This window comes from Solea solea, chromosome 18 (genome assembly GCF_958295425.1).
Source record: "Solea solea chromosome 18, fSolSol10.1, whole genome shotgun sequence".
In the NCBI taxonomy this organism is placed as follows: domain Eukaryota; kingdom Metazoa; phylum Chordata; class Actinopteri; order Pleuronectiformes; family Soleidae; genus Solea; species Solea solea.
This window is the reverse complement of record NC_081151.1, coordinates 10,304,630-10,327,244: the sequence shown is the minus strand read 5'-3', so window position 1 is coordinate 10,327,244 and position 22,615 is coordinate 10,304,630. Positions and strand designations below refer to the sequence as shown.

Genomic DNA, 22,615 nt, shown 5'->3' with positions numbered 1-22,615 from the left:
TTTGAGGTTTTTTTTTTCTCTGTCTTTTGTTTGCTCCTTTTGTTATGTGAGTGATTAAAAGGGGGGGGGGATCTAATTAGGTCAGCCAGAGATAATCTTTGATTCATGTTCATATTTTATTGTCAGACACTCCCCAACAGTACAGCAAAGCATGCATGTTCTCTATCGTCACATGTCAGAGCGTCATATGTGCTATGTGGCGCTGGGTTCTTCTTCCTCTGGGTGTTAAAGAGACAAAAGCCGCAGCCATTTTGTATTCTGTTTCCCTCATTTTTCCAGAGCAGTCATCTCGTTGGTTTCGGGGCTCAGTTGCAGATACATCCTCTTGTGTCTCTTTCGCGGCTGCTATGCTGTGCTGTGTTGCGCCTGGGCCCACAATCCCATGGTTTTTTTGCTTAAACCACTGTGAGCTAATTGAAGATGATCTCACAGATAACGACTCCTGACTGGAACATTTTTCTTTGTTATCCCTCAGCTCTCCTGTGCCCTTTGGGCTCCCTCCGACCCCCACCCCCCCCCTCTCATCCACCACTGCCACAAATACAGTCGGTGCACTCTACCCTGGCTCCTCTCAGTGGCTTCCCTCCCATCTTTGCTTCTCTCCGTCTGATCACAGGCATAACCACTGTGTCACACAAGCCATCTGTTTGACAGGAAATGCCAATTTCACCGCCGCAGTTAGGCCTTTGATGTTGTAAGATGATAGCTATCTGCAGTCCTCCACTACTTCTGCCATTGTCTGCATTCCTCTCTGTCCTGTGTTGAATATTTCTGAATGGTATTTTTCTCTTGACTCTGTATTTCTGGGACGACTTCAAGTATATGGCGATAATTTTTTTTTGATTATCGCTCGTTTTTACTCACTTTAATATACATATTGGAGATTGCAGTCATAGATGGTAGTCATTGCTACATGGAGCCATATTTTTCTCTTTTAACATTTAATGCCCGAGTAGCTTAAAAGTAAGATGACACTTTTTTTTTGCTTTCAAAGGTGTTTTGAATGTTATAATACATTAATTATACATTTTTGAGACGAGACATGAGGTCTAAGGTCTGACATCTCATTTAACATGATCACAAGTGGACAGGTGTAAACGCACCCCCAAAGGTATTGAGAACACACTTGAGATTGGACTACTCCAAGACCATATTTGGACAAGTTCTGTGGACACATTCAGTGTGAACACAAATGTGTCCAGTTCATTGTTTTAAAAAGGCCACTTCTACACTTTGGAAGAAGCTCTATTTACCCTACGGATCCATCAGAAGCAGAATTTTCCACCAACAGTGTATTTACAATATTATGTAAAGAGACGTATACATGCAATAGCAGCTTATTTGTTAGGGATGCAGAAGAGTAATCACTTCTGTTGAGGGGTAGGGCATGACCCAATGAAGAACCATTTCATTGCTTGAGAGGATCAGAGTGAGGTACACGGGTCTCTAGTGTATCATTGTGTCTAACACAGAAAACTGTACTCATGGTCATAACTACAGCCAAAAATTGCAAGTGTGACTACCTAATTCAAAATAAAATAACCTACTGGGAATAGTGTTTACTCTGTAGACAAGCTGCTAGGGGGATGATGGTGGATATGTAATGGTACTTAAAGCTCCATCGGTGGAGCTAATAGCTCACAGTCACGCAAGACCATTGTGGTCAAGCCTCACTTAACCGTGATAGTCTTGCAGAGGATACAGATAATGGCTTATATCAAAATACAGATCTAAGGATGTTATACATTTATATCAGCTCTTTCAAAAGATCTATATGAATTTGACCTATTTTTTTAACCCAACCCTAATGTCAGTCATCTTGCAAGTGACTTGAAATTCCACATGAAGTATGTGTAACTTGACACTGATGTGTTCCTAAGGACTTGAGGCGTGACTTGAGTCTCACTGTGACAGGATTTGAGTCTTAAGTATTAATATTGTACATGTATTTAGAAAGATAAAGATCTGTAGTTTCAGAGGTTGCATGATTTTTGTTTTTTTTTAGTAATGCTTGGTTTGACAACGTAACCTTGTCTGATGATTGAATCCATACTGATCTCAGCATATCTTCCTCTTTTCTGTCTCCCCACCACAGCAAGGGAAGAGAATGTGGCCACTTTCCGTGGCTCAGAGTATTTCTGCTACGATCTCTCCCAGAACCCCATCCAGAGCAGCAGTGATGAGATTACACTCTCTTTCAAGACATGGCAACGAAATGGCCTTATCCTTCACACTGGCAAATCAGCTGACTATGTCAACCTGGCTCTGAAGGACAGCGCTGTCTCCCTAGTTATCAACCTTGGCTCTGGAGCCTTTGAGGCCATTGTGGAGCCCGTCAATGGGAAGTTCAATGACAACACGTGGCATGATGTCAAAGTGACCCGCAATCTCCGACAGGTAAGAACACAGAGGTTGATTGTGTGAATGATTAGTTGCCAATCCATACCTACCGACCGACCTACCTACCTACCTACCTACCTACCTCTTCATCTTCTACCTATCTATCTGCCCACCTTTGCATCTTCTACCTAACTACCTACCTATCTGCCCACCTTTGCATCTTCTACCTACCTACCTACCTATCTGCCCACCTTTGCATCTTCTACCTACCTACCTACCTACCTATCAGCCCACCTTTGCATCTTCTACCTACCTACCTACCTACCAACCTATCAGCCCACCTTTGCATCTTCTACCTACCTACCTACCTACCTATCAGCCTACCTTTGCATCTTCTACCTACCTACCTACCTACCTACCTACCTACCGACCTATCAGCCCACCTTTGCATCTTCTACCTACCTACCTACCTACCTACCGACCTATCAGCCCACCTTTGCATCTTCTACCTACCTACCTACCTACCTATCTGCCCACCTTTGCATCTTCTACCTACCTACCGACCTATCAGCCCACCTTTGCATCTTCTACCTACCTACCTACCTCTTCACCTCCTGCCTATGTACTTATCTACCAACATTGAAGAGCCTGATCTCTCGGTAGAAGATACATTTTTGAATTTCTAAATGACAAACTTAAAGTATGCCAAGATGATCATGTTTGGTAGAGTCACTGCCCTTTTCTGGCGCACATGTGACAAAGACAAACAATAATTGCTGAGCATTTTCCAGCCAGTCTAAGCTTTTAATTGGTTTATTTAGCATTATAAGTAGGAGAACTGTTCTTATTGTCAGGAAGCACAGACTTAATCCTGGAAGGTGTGAAAACCAGCGAGTTGGATCGCTGTTAGCCAATCGAGTGCATATTGAGTCAGGAACCTATTCTACCTTCACAAGCAACCCAGGTCTGAGTGAAAATAACAGAGAACAGAGACTTAAATGGAAACAAAACTGTGAGGATGAATACTAGGGCTGCAGTCACCAAATATTGCTGGTGTGTCTAGTCTGTTAGTCTTCATGTAGCTCAATCAGATGTGTTCCTTTGTGACTCATTGCTTAATTTTTTCGGGCAATTGGTTCCCTTAAGGTTTTTGGCCAGGTCAAAGTGTGTGTGTTCATTTACTGATGGTAAAAAAAAAAAAATACCACCCAGCACTGACATTAAATGACCCCGATCTTGATCAATCCTTGAAGTTACATGGTGTCTGTGTGTGTTTTTGGAAGACACCCTTTTTCTAAGAACCTATTTAGATGACTGTGTGGACACATCTTTACCCTTGGATGCTTTAGAAAACAAGGTCAAGTTTCATTTGATTTATTTTCCTGCTCCTTCAGTCTCTCCTCTGTTTCTTCTTGTTAACGCCTACCCCTGTCTGTCATGGTACAACCACTCTTAAAATAACAGAATTACTGAAATGAATCATTTTTTACCAACAAACTATATTTGTTTAACCACCTCACCTCCATCGTTTGTTTGTCATTTGATTTGCTTTGATGTATTAACACACCTTTCCATTTGCCCGTTCCATCTTTCTGCAAAGCAAACAGGCTTTGGATACTCAATGGTTAACAAACTCCATTGTATGGTAGATATCATTTTTATTGTCATTTTTGGTTTGCTGTGTACTTTTCCATCTGCTGTCTGTTTTGTGTTGCCCAGCTTTCATGTCATTCACCTTAATCGTCCATTCACACGTCCACTCAGATGTTTCCTCTGGTTTGACTCTGAAGGGTTTTTGCAAACCCTTTTATTCTATATTCTCCATTTTTTGGCCAACACTGCTGTGGAAACTATTGTACAGTATGAGTAAAATGCTCCTCCTCACACTAAAGTCTGAATATTGTATGTGACCACCCACACTGTAGGAGAAAATTGTATAACTACAAATTCCACCAACACTACAGGCATTTTGGCTTTGGAGACAAAACTGAAAAGTGATCGTGGCACTTTAAAAACAGTGGATAGTGATTAAGGGCAGTGGAAGACCTGACTTGTTTTAGACTTAGATGTGTTACCCTGAAACACGAGTAAGGCTTGAGTACAGTATGAGGTTTCACTGCATATCTTAGTCAAGCTAAGCAGCGGGTGCTTTCCACCTTTAGCTGTAGCTACTCATGTATCTGTTTGTCTTTATCTTGGATTCCAGGGGTATTTAATCTACTGTCTGAGAGAATCAATCACACTGGAATCACATTTTTGAAAGTCTCAAGTTCTTGTGACAGAATCGAGACATTAAAGGATAATTTTGGTTAATTATAATTTGGGAGAGAAAACAAACACTCACTGGGAGCATTAAAATTTAAAACCCATCACCAGCAAAAGTCTTTTTTTCTTTATATTGTCTTTTGTCGCTTTTGTACTATGCTATGTTGTCTTTTGTATTCTATGTAAATCACTTTGCTCTTGAAATGTACTATACATATGAATTTGCTGTACCAAGGGGAGTTAATGGAACATGTTCATTCGTCAGCTTAGAAGAAACATATTGATTTCAGCGTCAAACTTTATTTAATTACCCTAGCTAATCAGCTAATCCCTGGTCCGACCTGGTCAATTTCCATTTGCCAGTCTTCATCAAAGAGGTAGCACTACTCAGAGGCCATTTTATCTCAACCCGTTTCATTTAAAATAACGTTGGCTGAGGCTCTTTGGGAGCATCACCAACACCTGCTCACAGCAAGACCCCATGTTTGATAGGGAGTAAGCGTACAAACAGACCTTTTAAGTTCAAGGTTCAGTCATTTTGAATGTTGAATTTCCCCGTTGATGCAGCATTGGAGGGTTAGTATCACTGTTGTATTAACATCACTTTTTTTTTTTAATACTAAGTCAAATTTTAAGAGTTGAGTGATTCAGTATTCTCAAACTCAATCACTTTAGTAGCTACTAGTTTCCCCCCTAAGACAATTGTTAAGAATTTGAGCAAACATGTAAACAAAGCATCAATGATTTTGTCAAAAGGACATTTTTATCTCCTATAAATTGCTCCCACGCTGATGCCCTGCAGTGTGGGTCTATACTCTGTTGAGCATGTTTGTATTTGATTTCATGTGGCGTCATCTGAACTCACTGCTTCTCTGCTTTGATGGCTTTTCCTAAGCATGTTATCTTTGTTGCAATATCTTTCTTTCTTTCTATTTTCTCCCTCATTGTCTGGAACTAGATTCACCCAGTCAGCATTTATTTATTTTTTTTACATTTCATGCCATAGTTTCAATATCTAATATAAAGATGTAGATTTGGTTTCACAGGGTGAGAGATTTACTCTTTACATAGACATGGGTGATTGTTCATCCTTACAGTTCAAAGGGGAAATGAAGACACTTCTTCCGCCCTCACTGTTTACTCCTCGTTGTCAGGTGACGATATCAGTGGATGGGATTCTGACCACCACGGGTTACACCCAGGAGGACTACACCATGCTGGGATCGGATGACTTCTTCTACGTGGGTGGAAGCCCTAGCACTGCTGACCTGCCTGGCTCTCCTGTCAGCAACAACTTCATGGGCTGTCTCAAGGAGGTAAAGTACTCGATTTGGTGTTTGTTGGAGTGAAACGTGATGCTAGTGTCCCATGATCTCATTTAAATGTGGGACTATTTATTAAATGTCTCTGCCAGTGGACATTTCAGCTCAGTCACTATAAACTTCTTGAATTGCTTCAGCTTGTTCCCTCAAGCTGATGATGTCATACCTAGGAAGTTGACTATAGGGCCACAGCAGGGACCTGGCTTTCTTGTCGTTGTTTGACAGCGACAAATACACACACACATGCACACAGATTGAGAGAGACAGACACAATATAGAGCATCAGATGAGCAGCAGGAAGAGGGAGGACATGGTGTTGTAGCCTTTTAATCCCCCTCTGGCCCACTTCCTGCTCTGTGCCATGCTGTGCAGGTTTGCATTTTGATATCTCTGATCTTAACCATGACCAGTTGATGCCTAACCCTAACCTTAACCTAACCCCATTTCAAATCTTAGCCATCAACTTAACCGTTTCCTCAGAAATTAGGTTATGCCTCATGAGACCGGGTTTTTGTCTCCATGGTGACACAGCTAATTTGTTCCTGCTTGGTTTGTGGCTGTTTGCCTCAACAAGACGTCAAGCTTTGTATGAGAATGAGGACTGTTGTGGGTGGAGCCAGTGTAGCTCCTCCCAGATTGTACTTTACCATTTTCCTCTGGTGTACCCCAAGGGAAGGGTACTGAAAAATGGAACAGTTGGGGCTGGTTATTTTGTTTATATGTAATGGAAACACATAAATACACCAAACCATTCCACTTGGTGGAAACACAACTAGGTAACAAATACAAGTACACACACACACACACACATACCATAATGACTTACTTTAACTTAAACCAAAAATTAATAACTGTAACTTAACCTCACCTAAACTTAGTGGGATTGTATTCATACAGTGCGTCATTGCATTACACAGGTGATTGTGCTCAGCACACTTCCTGTGCCAAGAAGCAGCTGGAGGCAGGCAAGCTCAGCACAAACCTGGCTGTGAGGGGAGTCAACACAGAAAACTGGTTTTAGCCACTAAACAAAAGGCTCGCCCAATTAAACCTGCGTCACTGAGAGTGTCTGTTGTGCTAAAAATATTTACTCTGCTTTATTTTGTCATTAAACGGTCCTTTTCATTAGTAAATCGCTTGTTTCTCCACACCAGTCTGTTGTCAAAAAAGTCATTTTACAATCGTTGGTGGTTGTACTACTGCTGGTAGGTGCACCAACACAAGGGTGCCTAAAAATAGTAATGGTACGAGTCGGTTATTCCTTATTGGGCTTCACTGGTACTGCGGGTGGGCCGTGAATACACGATAACGTTTTCAGTTTTGTAATTAAGTTTTAATTGCTGTAAAATGTGTATGATAGATTTTAAGAAATAACTATAAGGAAAAAAACAAAGCAGTGGCGTTTATATGATGTTTTCTTTTATCTGACCTAGTATAGGTGGTAATATATAGCAATATTGTGACATTTTAAGTGTAAGTACTTAATGTTAATATTTTAATTTGTAAATTGTTATTCATGCTGATTGGTAATTATGCACTTTTATGAATAGTTTCTATTCAAGCTGCATGTGTTCCCATGCTGCTCGAAGAACATCACAGACAGTGCTCTGTTGGCCTTCTCTTATTATTGAAAGACTTGAAATCACATAAAAACTCTTTATTGAGCAATTTTCAGAACAGTCTATGATCCCATTGGTCCCTTGGTCAACGATCCACCCCAAAAAACACTACAACAGAATTTTGGCTGCACTTTCTGTGCCATTTTTCTGTGACCTCCTTGGTAATTCTTGCTGTCATCTCTGCTCCAGCACTGTGTGCCTCGGCCACTTGTTGTGAAGAGTCTGGTCAGGCACTGCAAGAGCACAGGCAGGTTCAGTCTGTGACAGTATGTGTGCCGGACAATCATGTCTATGTGGATTTTTCATCAAATTACCGACCCTGTTCAAACTGTATCAAAAAAGTTCCCACATACATACACAGGAATATTTTTTTGTATGCAGAGTGGTCACAAACACAAATATACAGTGTCTGCAAGATTGTCATCATACACTCTCCCTCATACAGTCACACACATATCTGCAGCACCCACCAGCTCTCCCTCTGCCTGCCGTCCAGCATCCTCACGTCCTCCACTCCTTGCCATTAAGGCTAATTTGCCTGCTGCCAATGCTCTTGTCCTCGCCATCACAGAGCGGCATTATGGATAAATGCTTTGTTACCATGGCACCAGGTACTGGTCGCCCTTGGTATCCCCATGTGGTTGGCTGGCGCATGATTGTTGTGCCTTTCATAAGCCAGCAATTACAGAGAAAGCCTACATCTCCAAACCTACAAAATACATAATGGCCTACAATAACACATAATTGCTATAATTGCCATTGTCATTACACCTCCATCAACCACTCACATGGAGGCCTCTAGCTGTGCCTGTGTACTGTAGCCAAAAAAGAAGCACAAAGGATGAGTTCAACATGCAAGATGAGCGAAACGCAGTGACTGCTGTCCTCACTCCTACGATTAGACACTTCCATATCATTCTTACAACCAATCAGTGCTATTCTCCCATTTATCTACATGTAAACCTGGATGATACTACAGTGCAACATGAATAAATAGAATAGATTAAAAAAACAGTTGTTACTATTGTTCTCCATGTTAGCATTCAGCAGAATCATCTTCAGTGTCCTGTTTTATTTTGTACACTCACGGCCTTACTTCCTGCTGTAGTTCCACCCCCACCATTATTACAGGCCACTCCCAGACTGGTCACACCTGTGTCTCGTTTTCCTATTATTTCTTCGCCCTGCTAGATAACTGCAAGCTATCCAGCATTTTATACCTTCCTGCTCCCTAGTATCTGACCCTATTTCATGTCCAGTGATTTTACTGAGGACTGCACACAAAAGACACACACACAGAGCCACTAAAAACAACACTTCACTCCCACTCTGTGGTGTGAAGTAATAGGTCAACTTATTCCAGGTTTCCCACCGGTCCTTGAAGTCCTTGAAATTTTGCAATTTTGAAAAATAATAATAATAAAGCCCTTTAAATAGACATGGGTCTTTGAATGTGTGAAAGGTATGACACCGCCTACTGTTTCATGCCCTGCAATGCTTGATGTATGTAGACTACAGGCCTACGCAGAACAAACCGCCGAGTCATAATTACCAGCGGTGTTGTGGACACTGTCCGCTGTCTCTCTCTCCTCCGTTGACGCGAGATTCCATGCAGAACAATGAGCGAGTGACGTTAAGGGAGAGACAGCAAATGATGTGATGCCTGGGAAATGCAAATTCCACTATCAAATCGATAAAAGTGGACGCCACGGGCAAAGCGGCTCTCACAAGTTGCCCTCGTAATTTTAAGCTGTGTCACCACATTCGCTCCTTTAATTTGAGGGAATTGGTCCTGGAAAGCCCTTGAAAAGTCCTTGAATTTGATGTCAACCAAGGTGTGGAACCCTGTTATTCAGTCAAAACTTAAAGTTACACGTACTATATTTGAGATTTTCAATGCTGCCTCTACTTCTCAGAGGGGAGTGTTGTGTTTCGTACTGAGGGCTTGCGCACATGTGATGCTTTAACATTAACACAATTACGAGGAAAGGCAGAAAAGACACTCTTCATTCACAAGATTGTATAAACTTAAGCAGACATAAGGTTTGTGAAGTGACCCTGTTGTTAAGTGGCTGCTCTAGTGTACCTGCTGGCCGACAAGGAAGGGCAGGAGCAAAAGTGAAGAGGGCACCTACTGCACACCAGTGGGGCAGGCACCACTAGTACGCTTAAGGCAGACATGTCCAAAGAGTGACCCGGGACCAAAGGCAGCCAAGTCCTGGGAACTGAATTATACGCGGACCTCTCTATGGACCTCCACACATTATTGTTTAATTCAGAAAGTGTGTTTGTAGCAATGTTTGTCACCTTTCATGATGTGTCTTTGAAGACATGTAAGGAAGCCTTGGTATGTTATTGATAATTGATATCCCAGGTCCAATATGTGACTGAAAATAGGTTTTACATGACCTAATCTGGCCTCCATTCAAAAGTCTAGCTTGTGACTCAAGAGGGCTTTTTAGCGCGCAGCATTTTTGTCCATTAGGGCACCGGGGGGGGGTTAACATTTCATCAGTGTCCTCTCTTATCAAAGTGTCAGACCTTCTTTGCAGATGTGTTCTTTCACGACAGCCCATGCTTTGACAGCTTAAGCTACTGTCCACTGTATTTAAATTGTGTAAATAGCACTTCTCTCTCTCTACACACAAACACACACACTCAATTGGCTTTAAATCTCAACAAATTAAGCTTGGCCGCGTTTAAAAATAAACCGTGTAAGAGCACTACAAGTGTTGTGTACTCATTTGACAGTCTTCAGGCGTGTGACTTTCAGCCCAGATTGTGTGTTTTGCTGAGGGAATGATGCCACCCTGTGGGCAACATTGTGCACTACAAAAGCTCTGTTCTGGCAAAACACCCTCATAGCGTGATGGTTTGAGTAACACGACTACAACGACCCACACTGAATACAAAGTGTTTTTTCTTTTTCCAGTGAGGGGCTACAGCATAATTTTTAGTCTTTTCTTATTACTGACATAAAACTCATTCTCATACGCAAGTCTGCGGTGCTGCGACGGACAATGGCATTTTTTTGTGTATAATATAGTGTAGTTTAGTCCATTGTTCTCTATGGCTGTAGAGTCATTTAACACACACACACACACACACACATACACAGACACAGACAGTAGGCAGAGATTTATGGGCTGGTCAGACATCTAGAGATGATGAATGTTTCTGTCTCCCAGGGCGTTTGCAGTGTCTCTCTCTCTCTCTCTCTCTCTCTCTGTGTCTCCCTCTGAATGGAAGTTAATATGAACACTACACTTATTATTATTATTTAAATTGAGAGTACTTTTGGGGGGATTCATTTTGGATTCAGCTGTGGACTGAGCCTCTTGCTCCCTGTCTCTGACTGAGTGAGCCACTCCTCTGCTGTGTCTTTGTGTGGCAGTGTATCTGAGCTGTGAGGTGCAGAACAGACAGGATTATATTTACCGTGTCTCCTAGACTAAGTCATTATTGGGCTCTAAGCAGAGTTTGATTGGGGAGGGGGCGCTTTTCCACCACCTCGCAGTAGCCGGTGCTATTTAATTAATTAAATTAAAAAACTAGTGTCACTCTTGTTTTCTAACCTTGGAGGTTCAGCAAAATCACAAAAGTGTCCTAGTATTAATTGGCACTTTCATATTCAAAGTGAAGCACCAAGTGGGGTGATATTGAACTGGAAGTAAAGGGTAGCATCATGCTTAGCATTGTTGCCTCACAATATAGTCATTGGTTTAATTCCCAGTCAGGCCAACCAGCTGAAATCGATACCTATGACTGTAGGTGTTTGAAACGAGTTGACATGTGGAGTTCCAGGTATTCTGTCTCCTTCTTGAGCAGCAGGATGTTCTTGCCTTATCCTTCTGTGGTGACCTGGACCATGGGTAGAACATGCAAAGCTCCACACAGAAAGAACCTCACCTTGGAGCGGGCTTCTTGCTGTGCCAATCTCAGCTGACAAGGCGGGGGTACACCCTGGACAAACAACCATTCACTCTCACATTCACACCTACGGTGAATTTAGAGTGACACATTTACCTAATCCCCATATTTTTGGACTGTGGGACGACACCGGAGAACCCGGAGAAAACCCACGCACACAGGGAGGATATGCAAACTCATTTTCTTCTACCCAATCTTTGAAAATGTGGTTCAAATTAGCAATACATTTGAATGGCAACCTAGATAATGTTGACCTTGTCATGGACCAGTGACCCGTCCAGGGTGTGCCCCGTCCGTCGCCCTGTGTCGGCTGGGCTTGGCTCCAGCTCCCTCTATGACCCTTGGCTGTTCTTAATTCTCCCTGATAAGAGTCTGGAACTCCCTGCCAGAGTTGTTGTTATTTATGTATAATAATATTATTATATTATTATTATATTATATTATTATATAATAATATAATAAAGTGGAGTCAGTAGCTTCCCTTTAAAACTATTGTCCTGCATTTTTGGATTTTAATTACAGTAGGCTATATGTAGCACCCTTGACACTTGGTAACACTAAGTGACATGATTAAGTTGATGTATAATAATGTATGCAGTATGCTGTTGGAAATTGGTTGTCTGTATATTTGAATACTTTACACCAGCTGTGTGTGTGGTGAAATGTCTACTTTGTCGAATCCAGTAAGGCGCATCAGAACGATTAGTAGAATAGAATAGAATAGAATAGAATAGAATAGAATAGAATAGAAATACTTTATTCATCCCCGAGGGGAAATTGTTTAGTGCTGAGGCTGCTGGTGTGTTTCAGGTTGAAACCTCTCATATTACCGATGTTTTCCTCAAAAACAGCACTAAGGACGAAATGTCAGCTTGAGGCATAATCTTAACAGAGACACTGGAATTCTCTCAACACTAACCTGGTGATTTGAATAACCTTTCCTGAGTGTGTGTGTGTGTGTGTGTGTGTGTGTGTAATAGCCTCAAGATAAACTTTGTATTCCAGCCACTGTGCATGTGACCTTCTTTTTCCAGCATGTCCAGCATCAAAATGTACGTAAAACTCATACATGTATAAAAAATAAGCGACAAAATACAGTAGCCACACCATGTATCAAAATAAAATATTGTATTTTTGTATTTCAAAGATACCCACACTATAGCGTTTGCTCAAGGGTTGGGAACATACTCAAATTCCAAGTCTAGAAAAGATAAAATATTATAACTCCAATGACTAAATAGAGAACAAAATTTGGCTATAAAAGCTTAAGTCAGTGTGTCGATAACAGGTCCAGCTGAAATAAAGTACCAACCACCATGCCATACAACACAAAGGCATTCCCATCATCTCAACACAATTACAAAAAACTATTTTGCAATTTCTAATACGTACGTTAAATATGCGCATGGGAAATCCTTGTACCTATATTGTGAGGGGCTATATCACATTCATTCTTCCTTGCGTAAAGGTTCTAAATGGAAGGTGACAATAAAATGCTCTTTTGGCTGCAATCCATGTCATCTTGTGTTACATTAGAGAGAAAGAGAGAGAGACAGAGAGAGAGAGAGAGAGAGAGAGAGAGTCGTGGAGGTCTGGTTAAGGAGATAATGCAGTGATGGATTTCCATCATTAGGCTGTTGTCAGACATGTTCACTGTAGTTTTCTCTCTCTCTCTGTCTCTCTCTCTCTCACACACACTCACTCTCTGTCTTTCTCTTTATTACAGTGTATGTCTGTGTAATGTGTGTATATTGTACACCTACTCATATCGCCACCTACTGTTGTGAATGGTGAACGGCTGATGTTTATGTGTGGAATCGTAGTGTAAAATTGTGCCAAAAGATGATTGTTTCTTTTTTTGTCAGGTGTGTTTTGGGGGTTAGGGTTGGGGGGGGGAGGGGTCATAGAAAGGAGGTTGGTCGCTGGATTCAGTCCCAGCTGACACTGGATTGGAGTCCATTCTCTCATAGCATGAGATGTAAGGTTGGGGCATTTTAATCTGCACGGTAAAAAAAAGTAGACCTTTGGAAATGATGACACATTCATTTCTTGATTGGCTCATTGTCAGTCTACTAAAAATCTCCTTGTTCACTGTTATTGCTCATCAGTGATACTCTGGAAACTACGCAGAACTGTGGAGATCATATTCCTTTTTTATACCAGCATGCATATGCCCAGTGTACTTTTTTTTAAACGCAAACATAGCAATATGAATTTAATGTAGCCTTAGAGGGCCACCCGATTGGTGGTATGGTTATCATTCTTGCCCAGGTTCGAGACTGGGTCGGAACCAGGACCTTTCTGCATGGAGTTTGCATGTTCCCTCTGTGTGTGTGTGAGTTGTCTCCAGTTTCCTCCCACAGTCCAAAAACCTGCAGATTTGGGGATTAGGTAAATTGAACACTCCAAATTGACCATAGTTGTGAGAGTGAATGGTTGTTTGTCTCTATGTCGGACTGTCCAGGGTGTGAACCCGCCTATCGCCCTATGTCGGCTGAGATTGGCACAGCTCCCCCTGCGACCCTCATATGTGGAGCATAAAGCAAAGAAGATGGATGTAGCCGCAGAATTGCCTTTTCACCGACATGTAATTGGACTTCTGAAGGAAGCGCAGGGAGGTGCGACCCACCTCACCGCCAATCCGACAACCGCTGTCACGTTGGATTACATGAATTAAAGCTCTCGAACCATATCTGCGTCATTTAAGGCATCACACTGCCACCGCCACCTGATTGGCTGACTGGATACATAGGTGTGCCCCATCTTCTACAGTCCTTGTAAATGCGTATGGCTTCATTTTTTTCATTTGATGTGTGTGGGTGTGTCCCTCTGCCTGCTATCAGACTCCGCCTCATTCTCATGTTAACCTACAGCCAGGCATCTGCAGTGTGCTGATAAAGCCCCCTTTTGCATGTTGAAAGGCCCTTTTGCTGTGATTGTTTTTCGAGGTGGCACGGACCTGGAAGTGACTTGTCAAATTGTCAGCGACACCCTCTATTCCGGTCCTCACCTCCACCTCCCTTCTGGACGTTCTTTCCTACTCCTGTCCAAAGTTAAATATAAGCAAGCAGCAGGGTAATGGGCATTGTATGTGTTTTATTGCAGTATATTTACCCTCAGGCATCGTTGTAGGCATTTTTGTCCATTAGGGGAAATCTTCCCACTTGATCTGGCCATCATTTTGGCTGTGTTACACTACTGCCTTGGGTTTGCCAGGTGGCTAAGATGTCTTTCCTGAATATCTGTCTTACCTCACTGCAAAAACACTCTTCACACATTCTGGAGGAAATAAATTAGAGAAGAAGAGACAGAAAGTAGAGCAGTCTCCTGCTCTGAGGCTGCAGGTGCCACTGCATACCAGATGAAGCCACTTAAAAAAAAAAAGCCGATTAACACCATTTCCATTACCAGTGGTTGTTCTGCCCTATGGTGTTTTTGTTTTTTTTTCTTTCACCCCTCGCGCCGACCGTGCGTAAATCTGTAGCATAAATAGAACAGACGAAGAAGAAACGATACATGTTCACCTGGGTCTCGCACAGTCGAGGAATCAGAGCCGACCCAAGGCATAAGCAAAGTAAGCATCTGGCAGTTGTGAGTGGAGACAAAAAATCGACGAGCTTAAGTTATTTGGTTTTAAAAATCAAAGTCATTTATCTGGTTTACTTGTTTAATTCAAGTTCAGTATCACCACACTTGAAAGTGCAAATTAATACTAGGTCACTTTTGTGATTTCATTGCACTCTGAGGTTAAAAAAACAAAAGTGATACTATAATTAAGTATCAATAATAGTCAAGCACCGGCTTCTGGTGCCTAAATCAGATTCTGCTTAGGGCCCCATAAAGGCTTGGGCTGGCCCTGTCATGAGTGAAGGCCGATTAAACACATTAAACACAGGGAAAGACCCCTTTAAAGCCATGATTAAAAGGTTGTTTTTTTTTACCTGTGGGAATGGGATATTTGTGTATTAGCTGCAGGGGGCACACCGAGTACTCAGCAATGACTAAAATAAACCTCCACTATTCCTTTGAGGCTTTTATTTTGGAAGAGACGGTTGTGGAGCTGCTCCAGGGGCTTGGGATATTTAAGTTCAGTCACAGCGGCAGAATGAATGGTTGTTTATTGTAGAGAGGTGGAGGTCTGAGATGGATGATGTGGAGGGAGAGAATGCGGGATGTATGTAACAGAACGAGAAAGAAAGGCAATAAAGAGAGGAGTGCGGGGAAGAGACTGTCTTCCATCCAGTCCCCAAGCACCTTCAGGGATAGGTTGATTTACTGTCAAATCTGCTGGTGGAATATCGATAATCTCAGCCAGTCCCCTCAATCTACCCACTGAGCCGTCGCAGCACTCTCAGTGAAAACCCTGGGCGAGGAGACGGAGCTGAGACATTAATATAAAAGAGAGTGAAATGGAGGGAGAGGGTGTGTTTGTTTTCTGTATGGATGCGGCCCAAAATGCGGCCAGACAGAGGGTGTTTCTCTGCCTACAGAATTAGAGGAAAAAAAGAATGGGCCCTCAATTTTCCACTTGAGCAGATTTCAATTTACACACACAACCCCTTCTATGACTCCATCCTCCCATTGTTATTGACATTATTTAGTGTTGCTGTGATAAAGGATCGGCTCACTTAGCGTTTCTCATTCGTTTTCCATCATTGAAATGACGCCGGCTCCTACAGGGAACGGGCCGCCCTGTTAAAAACCAGCTTTGCAGTGATTGACGTAAACTATCAGGATATATATATACTGTACATATTGCAGCCCGGGGGGAGATTTGTGGTGTTTCTGTGGGGTTAATTCAGTATGAACTGTTCATTCAGGCTGATACCATGGACCACAAATCAGTTTTTTTTCTACACAATGCTTCTGGAGATAAAGCTGTGGTGACACAACAGCCGCCCAAAGCATTTCCACATAGATTCTCAAAGCTGAAGAGGAAAAATCTGATTTGGGGGCGGGGCATCTAAGGAATAATACAGCACTTGATTGGATGTAACTTAGTATGCTCCCCGAGTACAAGATGAGTCAAGAGCAGCTGTTTTGATATTATTGGGTTGCATGCGAGTGTGTGCGTGACATATAAAGCGACAGGATCAAAGCACTGAAATGTGAATTTTGATGTCGCAGAACCAGGTCTGAATGGGGATTGAGAAGATCCATGCTTTTGTTGAAGTCATATTTCAGTAAAATGCACAGTTTCATACAATAATGCAAATTCAACATGTCTTTCATATCTCCCTCAAAATGTAGTGAATGATATAATGAGTGGGTTCATTGATTAGGACTTGGTGAGCCGTTGATTGAAGAGAGTAGCGAGCCATAATTTTGACCTTGTGGGGACATTTTTCTGGTCCTCACCACTTTTTTAGGGTTGACCCTTAGTGGCCTTGGTGAATTGCTATGTGAATAATACTCAACTCCTTTTATGGACATCCTGGCTTTACAAAATGCGGCTCTTTTTTCGTCTTCTTCTGTGCTGCTGAGTCAAGGTTATGCTTCATTTTGTATCACATTTTTAGTAGTGATATGAAGTAGCAGTAATTGTGCAGAACTCACAAAATAGACTGTTTTTTTCTTTTATTTTTGTTCATAAAAATGAGCCAAGCGAACTTTGAACTGTGACACATTTCCAAATTTCACGATTTCAATCCGATATTAAACATTTTGAGTACTTTTTGCCCAATTCTATATTGCACATTCTTAAAGCCTCTGTATATACTGTACATTTAAACATAATAATGGAAAAAAGTAGCCCAAATGCACTGTGTTCTAAGGGTTAAGACCTGGTTTTAAGTTAGAATTGTGTTTAGGTAAGGTTTAGCCACTTAGTGGTGATGGTTAAGGTTAGGGTAAGGGACTAGGGAATGCACTGTCTATATGAGGTGTCCTCACTGTGATATAAAATCAGGTTTGTGTATGTGTGTGTGTGTACACTCTGTCTGACAGACCTTGTGCCGTTGCCTGATGTCAGCTTCTGTAATGAGCTCGGGGAAGACACACACACACACACACACAAGCTTTGTAATTCTGTCCATGTGTGAGAGAGACAGAGGAGACGTCTGGCTTTTTGTCAAGTCACTTTCCAGTCTGATTTTGTGTTAATATTTACTTGAGGCATATTAACACAGGGTGGTTCATCATGTGGATGAGTGACCAGAGGTTGATAAGGAGGCCTTTAGCCTCACTCATACAGATTTTACTCCCTTGCACCGCTTTGCCACTCTTTCCTCGAGCTGCTTCTGGTGTCTCGTAGGTCGGATGATGATGATGATGATGATGATGATCATCAGCATCTGCAGTGGAATAGAGTTCAGGCTCTGTGACTTGTCACAAGTTTTTGAGTACAGTAAACTTATACATGTGTGCAAGTATATTTAAGTATGCTTCATTTTTCTTTGTGTCATTTTGACTTTTATCTTTTGTATATGGAAACAAACCTTATACAATAAAGAAAAACAAAAAGAATTAAGAGGAAAAAGAAGAGTTCATTGACATTGTACTCTTATAAATACATGGCAATTTTCCACCAGGTTCCAATTTCTTTCTCAACCGCAATTTTCTTTGTTATGTGCACATCTTAATTTGTGTTTTTCCATTTGATTAAATCTAGGAAGTTTCCAGGTCTTTGTATTATGCATTATGCTCCTGAAATTGTTTACTTATCTTCTTGATTCACACACAATCATAAAGGCATTTTTCAATCACCTCCAATAGATATTTTATCTTCTCTGTCCAAATTATACATACGGATTAACATGAATACAAAATAGGTAGATAGTATTTTTTATTATTATTTTCTCTACATTTGCTCCAGCAGTTAATTTGTTTAGTTTTTCATGTTTTTCTTTAATATTAGCACTCATGTACAATCAGGTATTATATTAAATATAGACGGACACTGATGAACACCTTACATGTGAGAAGGAAGGAGGAAAAAGAGGAAAAAAAGACCGTTTCTGTTTGCATTTGAGTCCGTACAATGGATCTGTGGGTCCGTATTCCATGGTCACATCAGTGCTTATCATGTAAAACCAGCCAGACCCGCCACCCTCAGGCAGAGAAGAGAGAGACCTTATTAGGTCTATGCACCTGTAATTCCAAACATCACGTCTTCTCATCACCTTTGACTAATTTGTGTGGCGGAATCATTACAGGAGAGAATGTGAGTGGTTATAGCAGACCTGGAGGCTAATGTGCACACTATTTTTGCCTCCTCTGGATTCTGATAGCTCCTCATTTTATTTGATGTAAAGGTCTTCCCTTGTTATTAACATTAGTAATGAGTACTATTCAGTGCATAAATAAATATTTTTTTATTCGATGATTGCTCTATCACAGGTGGTGTACAAGAACAACGACATTCGACTCGAGTTGTCTCGTCTGGCTCGGATCGTGGACCCGAAGATGAAAATCCAGGGCGAGGTGTCCTACAAGTGTGAGAACGTGGCAACTCTGGACCCCATTTCCTTTGAGACTCCGGAGGCCTACATCAGCCTCCCCAAGTGGAACACCAAGCGGATGGGATCCATCTCTTTCGACTTCCGCACGACTGAACCCAACGGCCTCATACTCTTCACCCATGGTAAACGCCAGGAACGCAAAGACACCGCCCGCAGCCAGAAGAACACGAAGGTCAGTCCATTATCATCGAGTTTTCAATGATGACTGATTTCTTTTCTGCTTTGAGAAATATCATCCTACTGATACCTGCAAGTATAAAGTCAAAGGTTTGCCTGACGTGCTTGCTTGTATACAAAGACTGATGAATGTTTTTAGCATAATGGTAATTTGTGTTGAAGACAAAAGCCATAAAGTTTAACCAATAGCATCTTACTTAATTAAATATAAAGATGCAGTTACCCTATGACTTGGATGACTTTGGAACACACTATAGGTAATTGAAGCAAAGTAAGATTTAAACTTTATACCTCATAAAAGGTTCCCTACCTCAGTGACTTGCAAGCAGCTGAACCAAAGAGTAATGTTCCCCTCTTAATTACTTGATGTAAAATACTTCAGAAAAGAAATGTTCTTCCTCTAATTCATTCTCAGAAACCTGAAAGGTAAACATTCTGAGTCCTTTTGTCCTTGTCCAGGTGGACTTTTTTGCCGTAGAGCTGCTGGACGGCAGCCTGTATCTGCTGCTGGACATGGGCTCAGGGACTATTAAGGTGAAGGCGACCCAGACAAAGGTCAATGATGGTGCCTGGTATCATGTGGACATCCAGAGAGACGGACGCTCAGGTCAGTTGCGATTGTGAACTCGTAAAATAACGGTGCGTCCATACTGAACATGGATAACATGGCAAGGTTTATGTTACTGGATCATTTGTGTTTAGCAAGCTCAATTTGCTTGGACTGTGCACATACAACAACTGGACCATTGGACAGCTCAAATTGGCTTTTGCAACATCATATCGCGCAGACTTTTAGCTTGAGTTCAAATATCAAAACATGTGTGAGTGACATGGCATGAATCCTAAATAAAAATGAATCCTATAAATCACCCTGTTGTCGGGTGATACAAATTGCACACATTGTGTCTTTGTTGAAGTTGCATTAGCACAATTTTTGTCAGCCAACATTTTTCCATTGAATGTATCATATAAAAGATTGGCATTGTGTCCATTCAAACCATTTCCAAATGAGTTCACACAAGCTGATTAAGCCTATTAGGTCTACAGGACTCTCTCTGTATTTCTCAGTTTTGTGCTGTTTTGTTCTCTTGTCATTCAGCAAAGTTCCTGCACTGCCGTCAGGAAATTATTTGACTTGATCCCCTCCCAGTGTAAACAAAACAAATGCTGATAGTATTGCTTGACAGAGCCCAATTTCAGATGAAGGACGTAGCATGTAAATAATGTTACATTCTGTCTGTTCATAAAGGCCAACAGAGGCAGAATAATATTATCAACAACACCCAAAAAAATCACCAAAGGTTACACACTGCATTATTCCTCACACCTGTCATTGTGTGAAGAGAGATGTCTTTCTTTCAGACCATTCAGTCTTGTATTAAACCTATGTCTTCTCCCTCCGTCCAAAGGCACCATCTCTGTAAACAGCAGAAGGACGCCATTCACAGCCAGTGGTGAGAGTGAGATTCTGGACCTGGAGGGCTTTATGTACTTGGGGGGACTTCCTACTGACCGCACCAACCTCATCCTGCCCACCGAGCTCTGGACGGCGATGCTCAACTATGGCTACGTGGGCTGTATCCGTGACCTTTTCATCGACGGCCGCAGCAAGGACATCCGTCAGATTGCCGAGAACCAAAATGGCGCCGGCATCAAACCCTCGTGCACCAAGCAACCTGGCAAGCAGTGCGAGAGCTACCCGTGCAAAAATCGAGGCATCTGTAAAGAAGGCTGGAATCGGTTCATTTGTGACTGCACCGGCACTGGCTACTGGTCACGCACCTGTGAGAGAGGTAAATGTTAGCATGACAATACAACAATCAAGGAAGAGACAAAACTCTCTTTGAATTTGTGTTTGGTTATGTGAGAACCAAAAAACATAGGGAGTGAGGACATTTTCAGGTTAAGAATTGGTTTTAGGGTTAGGGTCAGAGTTGGGTTTAGGTTAGGGTTAAGGTAAGGGTTAGCGTTAGGCACTTAGTTGTGATGGCTAAGGCTAGGGTAAGTGGCTAGCGAATGCATTACATCCATGGTGCAAACTACGGGGGAACCAGGGGGGTCTCAAGCCCCCATAATGAGACATGAGCTCCCCTGGAAACATGATTTGTGAGATTTTGGGGGGGGTCTCTAAAATATTGGCAAAGATTTTGATTGATTTGATTCAGATTTGATGCATGTGTGGAGGTTGGATATGTGGCGATATGTGCTGACTTAAGGCAAGTAGACGTACAGGCTTGTAATATTGCATGTGTTGAGTTGAGTAGGTACTTGTTTCGTAGGAGAGATGCAACCTAAACCGCGTCGTGCCGTGCCGAGGCGAGTAGAGCCTAGTGGAAGTCCTCACACACAAATATATTGTTTGACCACCTTTAGCTTGATTATGGCGCATTTTTGTGTGGCAGTGCTTCAATCCTCCTATGAAATATCACATTTATTTCAATCCACATTTGCAAAAAACATGGACTGCTCCCAGACTTGCCTAAGTTCTTTTATTGATGATGATGATGAGAGAGTTGGACAGCTGTGTTGTCAGTCTTGGCACATTCTAAATGTTCTCTATGGGTTCTGGTCTGGACACTGTGGTGGCCAATTTAAGCAAAACAAAAAGTCTCATAATCCCTGAACCAATCCTGCACAGTTGAGTTTTGGCATTGTCATCCTGGAACATGCAGATGAAAACTGGTCACTCAGTATATTTAGGTATTTAGGAACTTAAACCTGAACAACAGAAGCAACCTCAGATCAGACATCTTTATATATAAACAGTGCTTCACTTTGAACACTTGTACATAGTTCCAATTTTTTGGCCTGATTTTTCACATTGAGAGACTCAAAAAATGAGGCTTTATACTGTTCAAATTTACAATTTAACATGCAAAATCTGTTGTTCATTTACAACTGCAGTGTTTAAATTGTTAAAACGTTATTTTAACATGCAGTAAATTGTAAATAACTGCCAGATAGTGGAAGTTGTTCTGGAAAAATGGACAAAAGCACTTTACAGGACATTTATGGTTAAAATAAGCAAAAACAAAGTCCAAATGGACATTTAAGTGTTAAAGGGTTAAGAGCATCAGTATCATGACAGTGTTAATGTAGGTAGTAGGACACCGTGATGGTTTCAGACACTCACAGAACTGCACAGAGCCTCGCAGGCTCAACTTCCGCCACAGATCATTCCGCAGCTCTTCTATCCACCTTATTGTTGTGATCTGCAGATTGTTTAATAAAGAGTGGTCAGAGTTGAAAGCTAATTAGAACATCCCCCGTCCCTGACAAATTGCTCCTACTGCTTTTTTTAGCATATCAATTAAAAGCTCTCTTATCATTTCATCAACCACAGGTTTTTCCTCTCCCTCCGTACAGTGGCCTGCTGCATTATAATTTCCCCTGAATCTCATTTTTACTGTTGAAAGGAAAGAGTTGAAGGGTATCAGTGGATCAGTCTCATAATTCACCTGGATATTTTATTGAAATATTGCAATATAATTGCAAGGCAGCA

General features: G+C 41.7%; 1 protein-coding gene across 9 annotated transcripts in view; it reads left to right on the top strand.

Annotated features, from left to right (window-relative positions):
* Window positions 1-22,615, top strand: part of nrxn3a (neurexin 3a) — a 144,389-nt gene that overhangs the window by 65,247 nt on the left and 56,527 nt on the right. For all 9 annotated transcript variants that reach the window (XR_009233718.1, XR_009233717.1, XM_058614638.1 and 6 more), the window contains exons 6-10: window positions 2,096-2,397; window positions 5,760-5,921; window positions 18,815-19,108; window positions 19,573-19,720; window positions 20,523-20,906. Coding sequence is in view for 7 of the 9 variants with exons in the window: in XM_058614638.1 (XP_058470621.1) it covers window positions 2,096-2,397; window positions 5,760-5,921; window positions 18,815-19,108; window positions 19,573-19,720; window positions 20,523-20,906 (1,290 nt within the window). In the remaining 2 variants the exon portion in view is untranslated. The remainder of the gene's footprint in view (window positions 1-2,095; window positions 2,398-5,759; window positions 5,922-18,814; window positions 19,109-19,572; window positions 19,721-20,522; window positions 20,907-22,615) is intronic.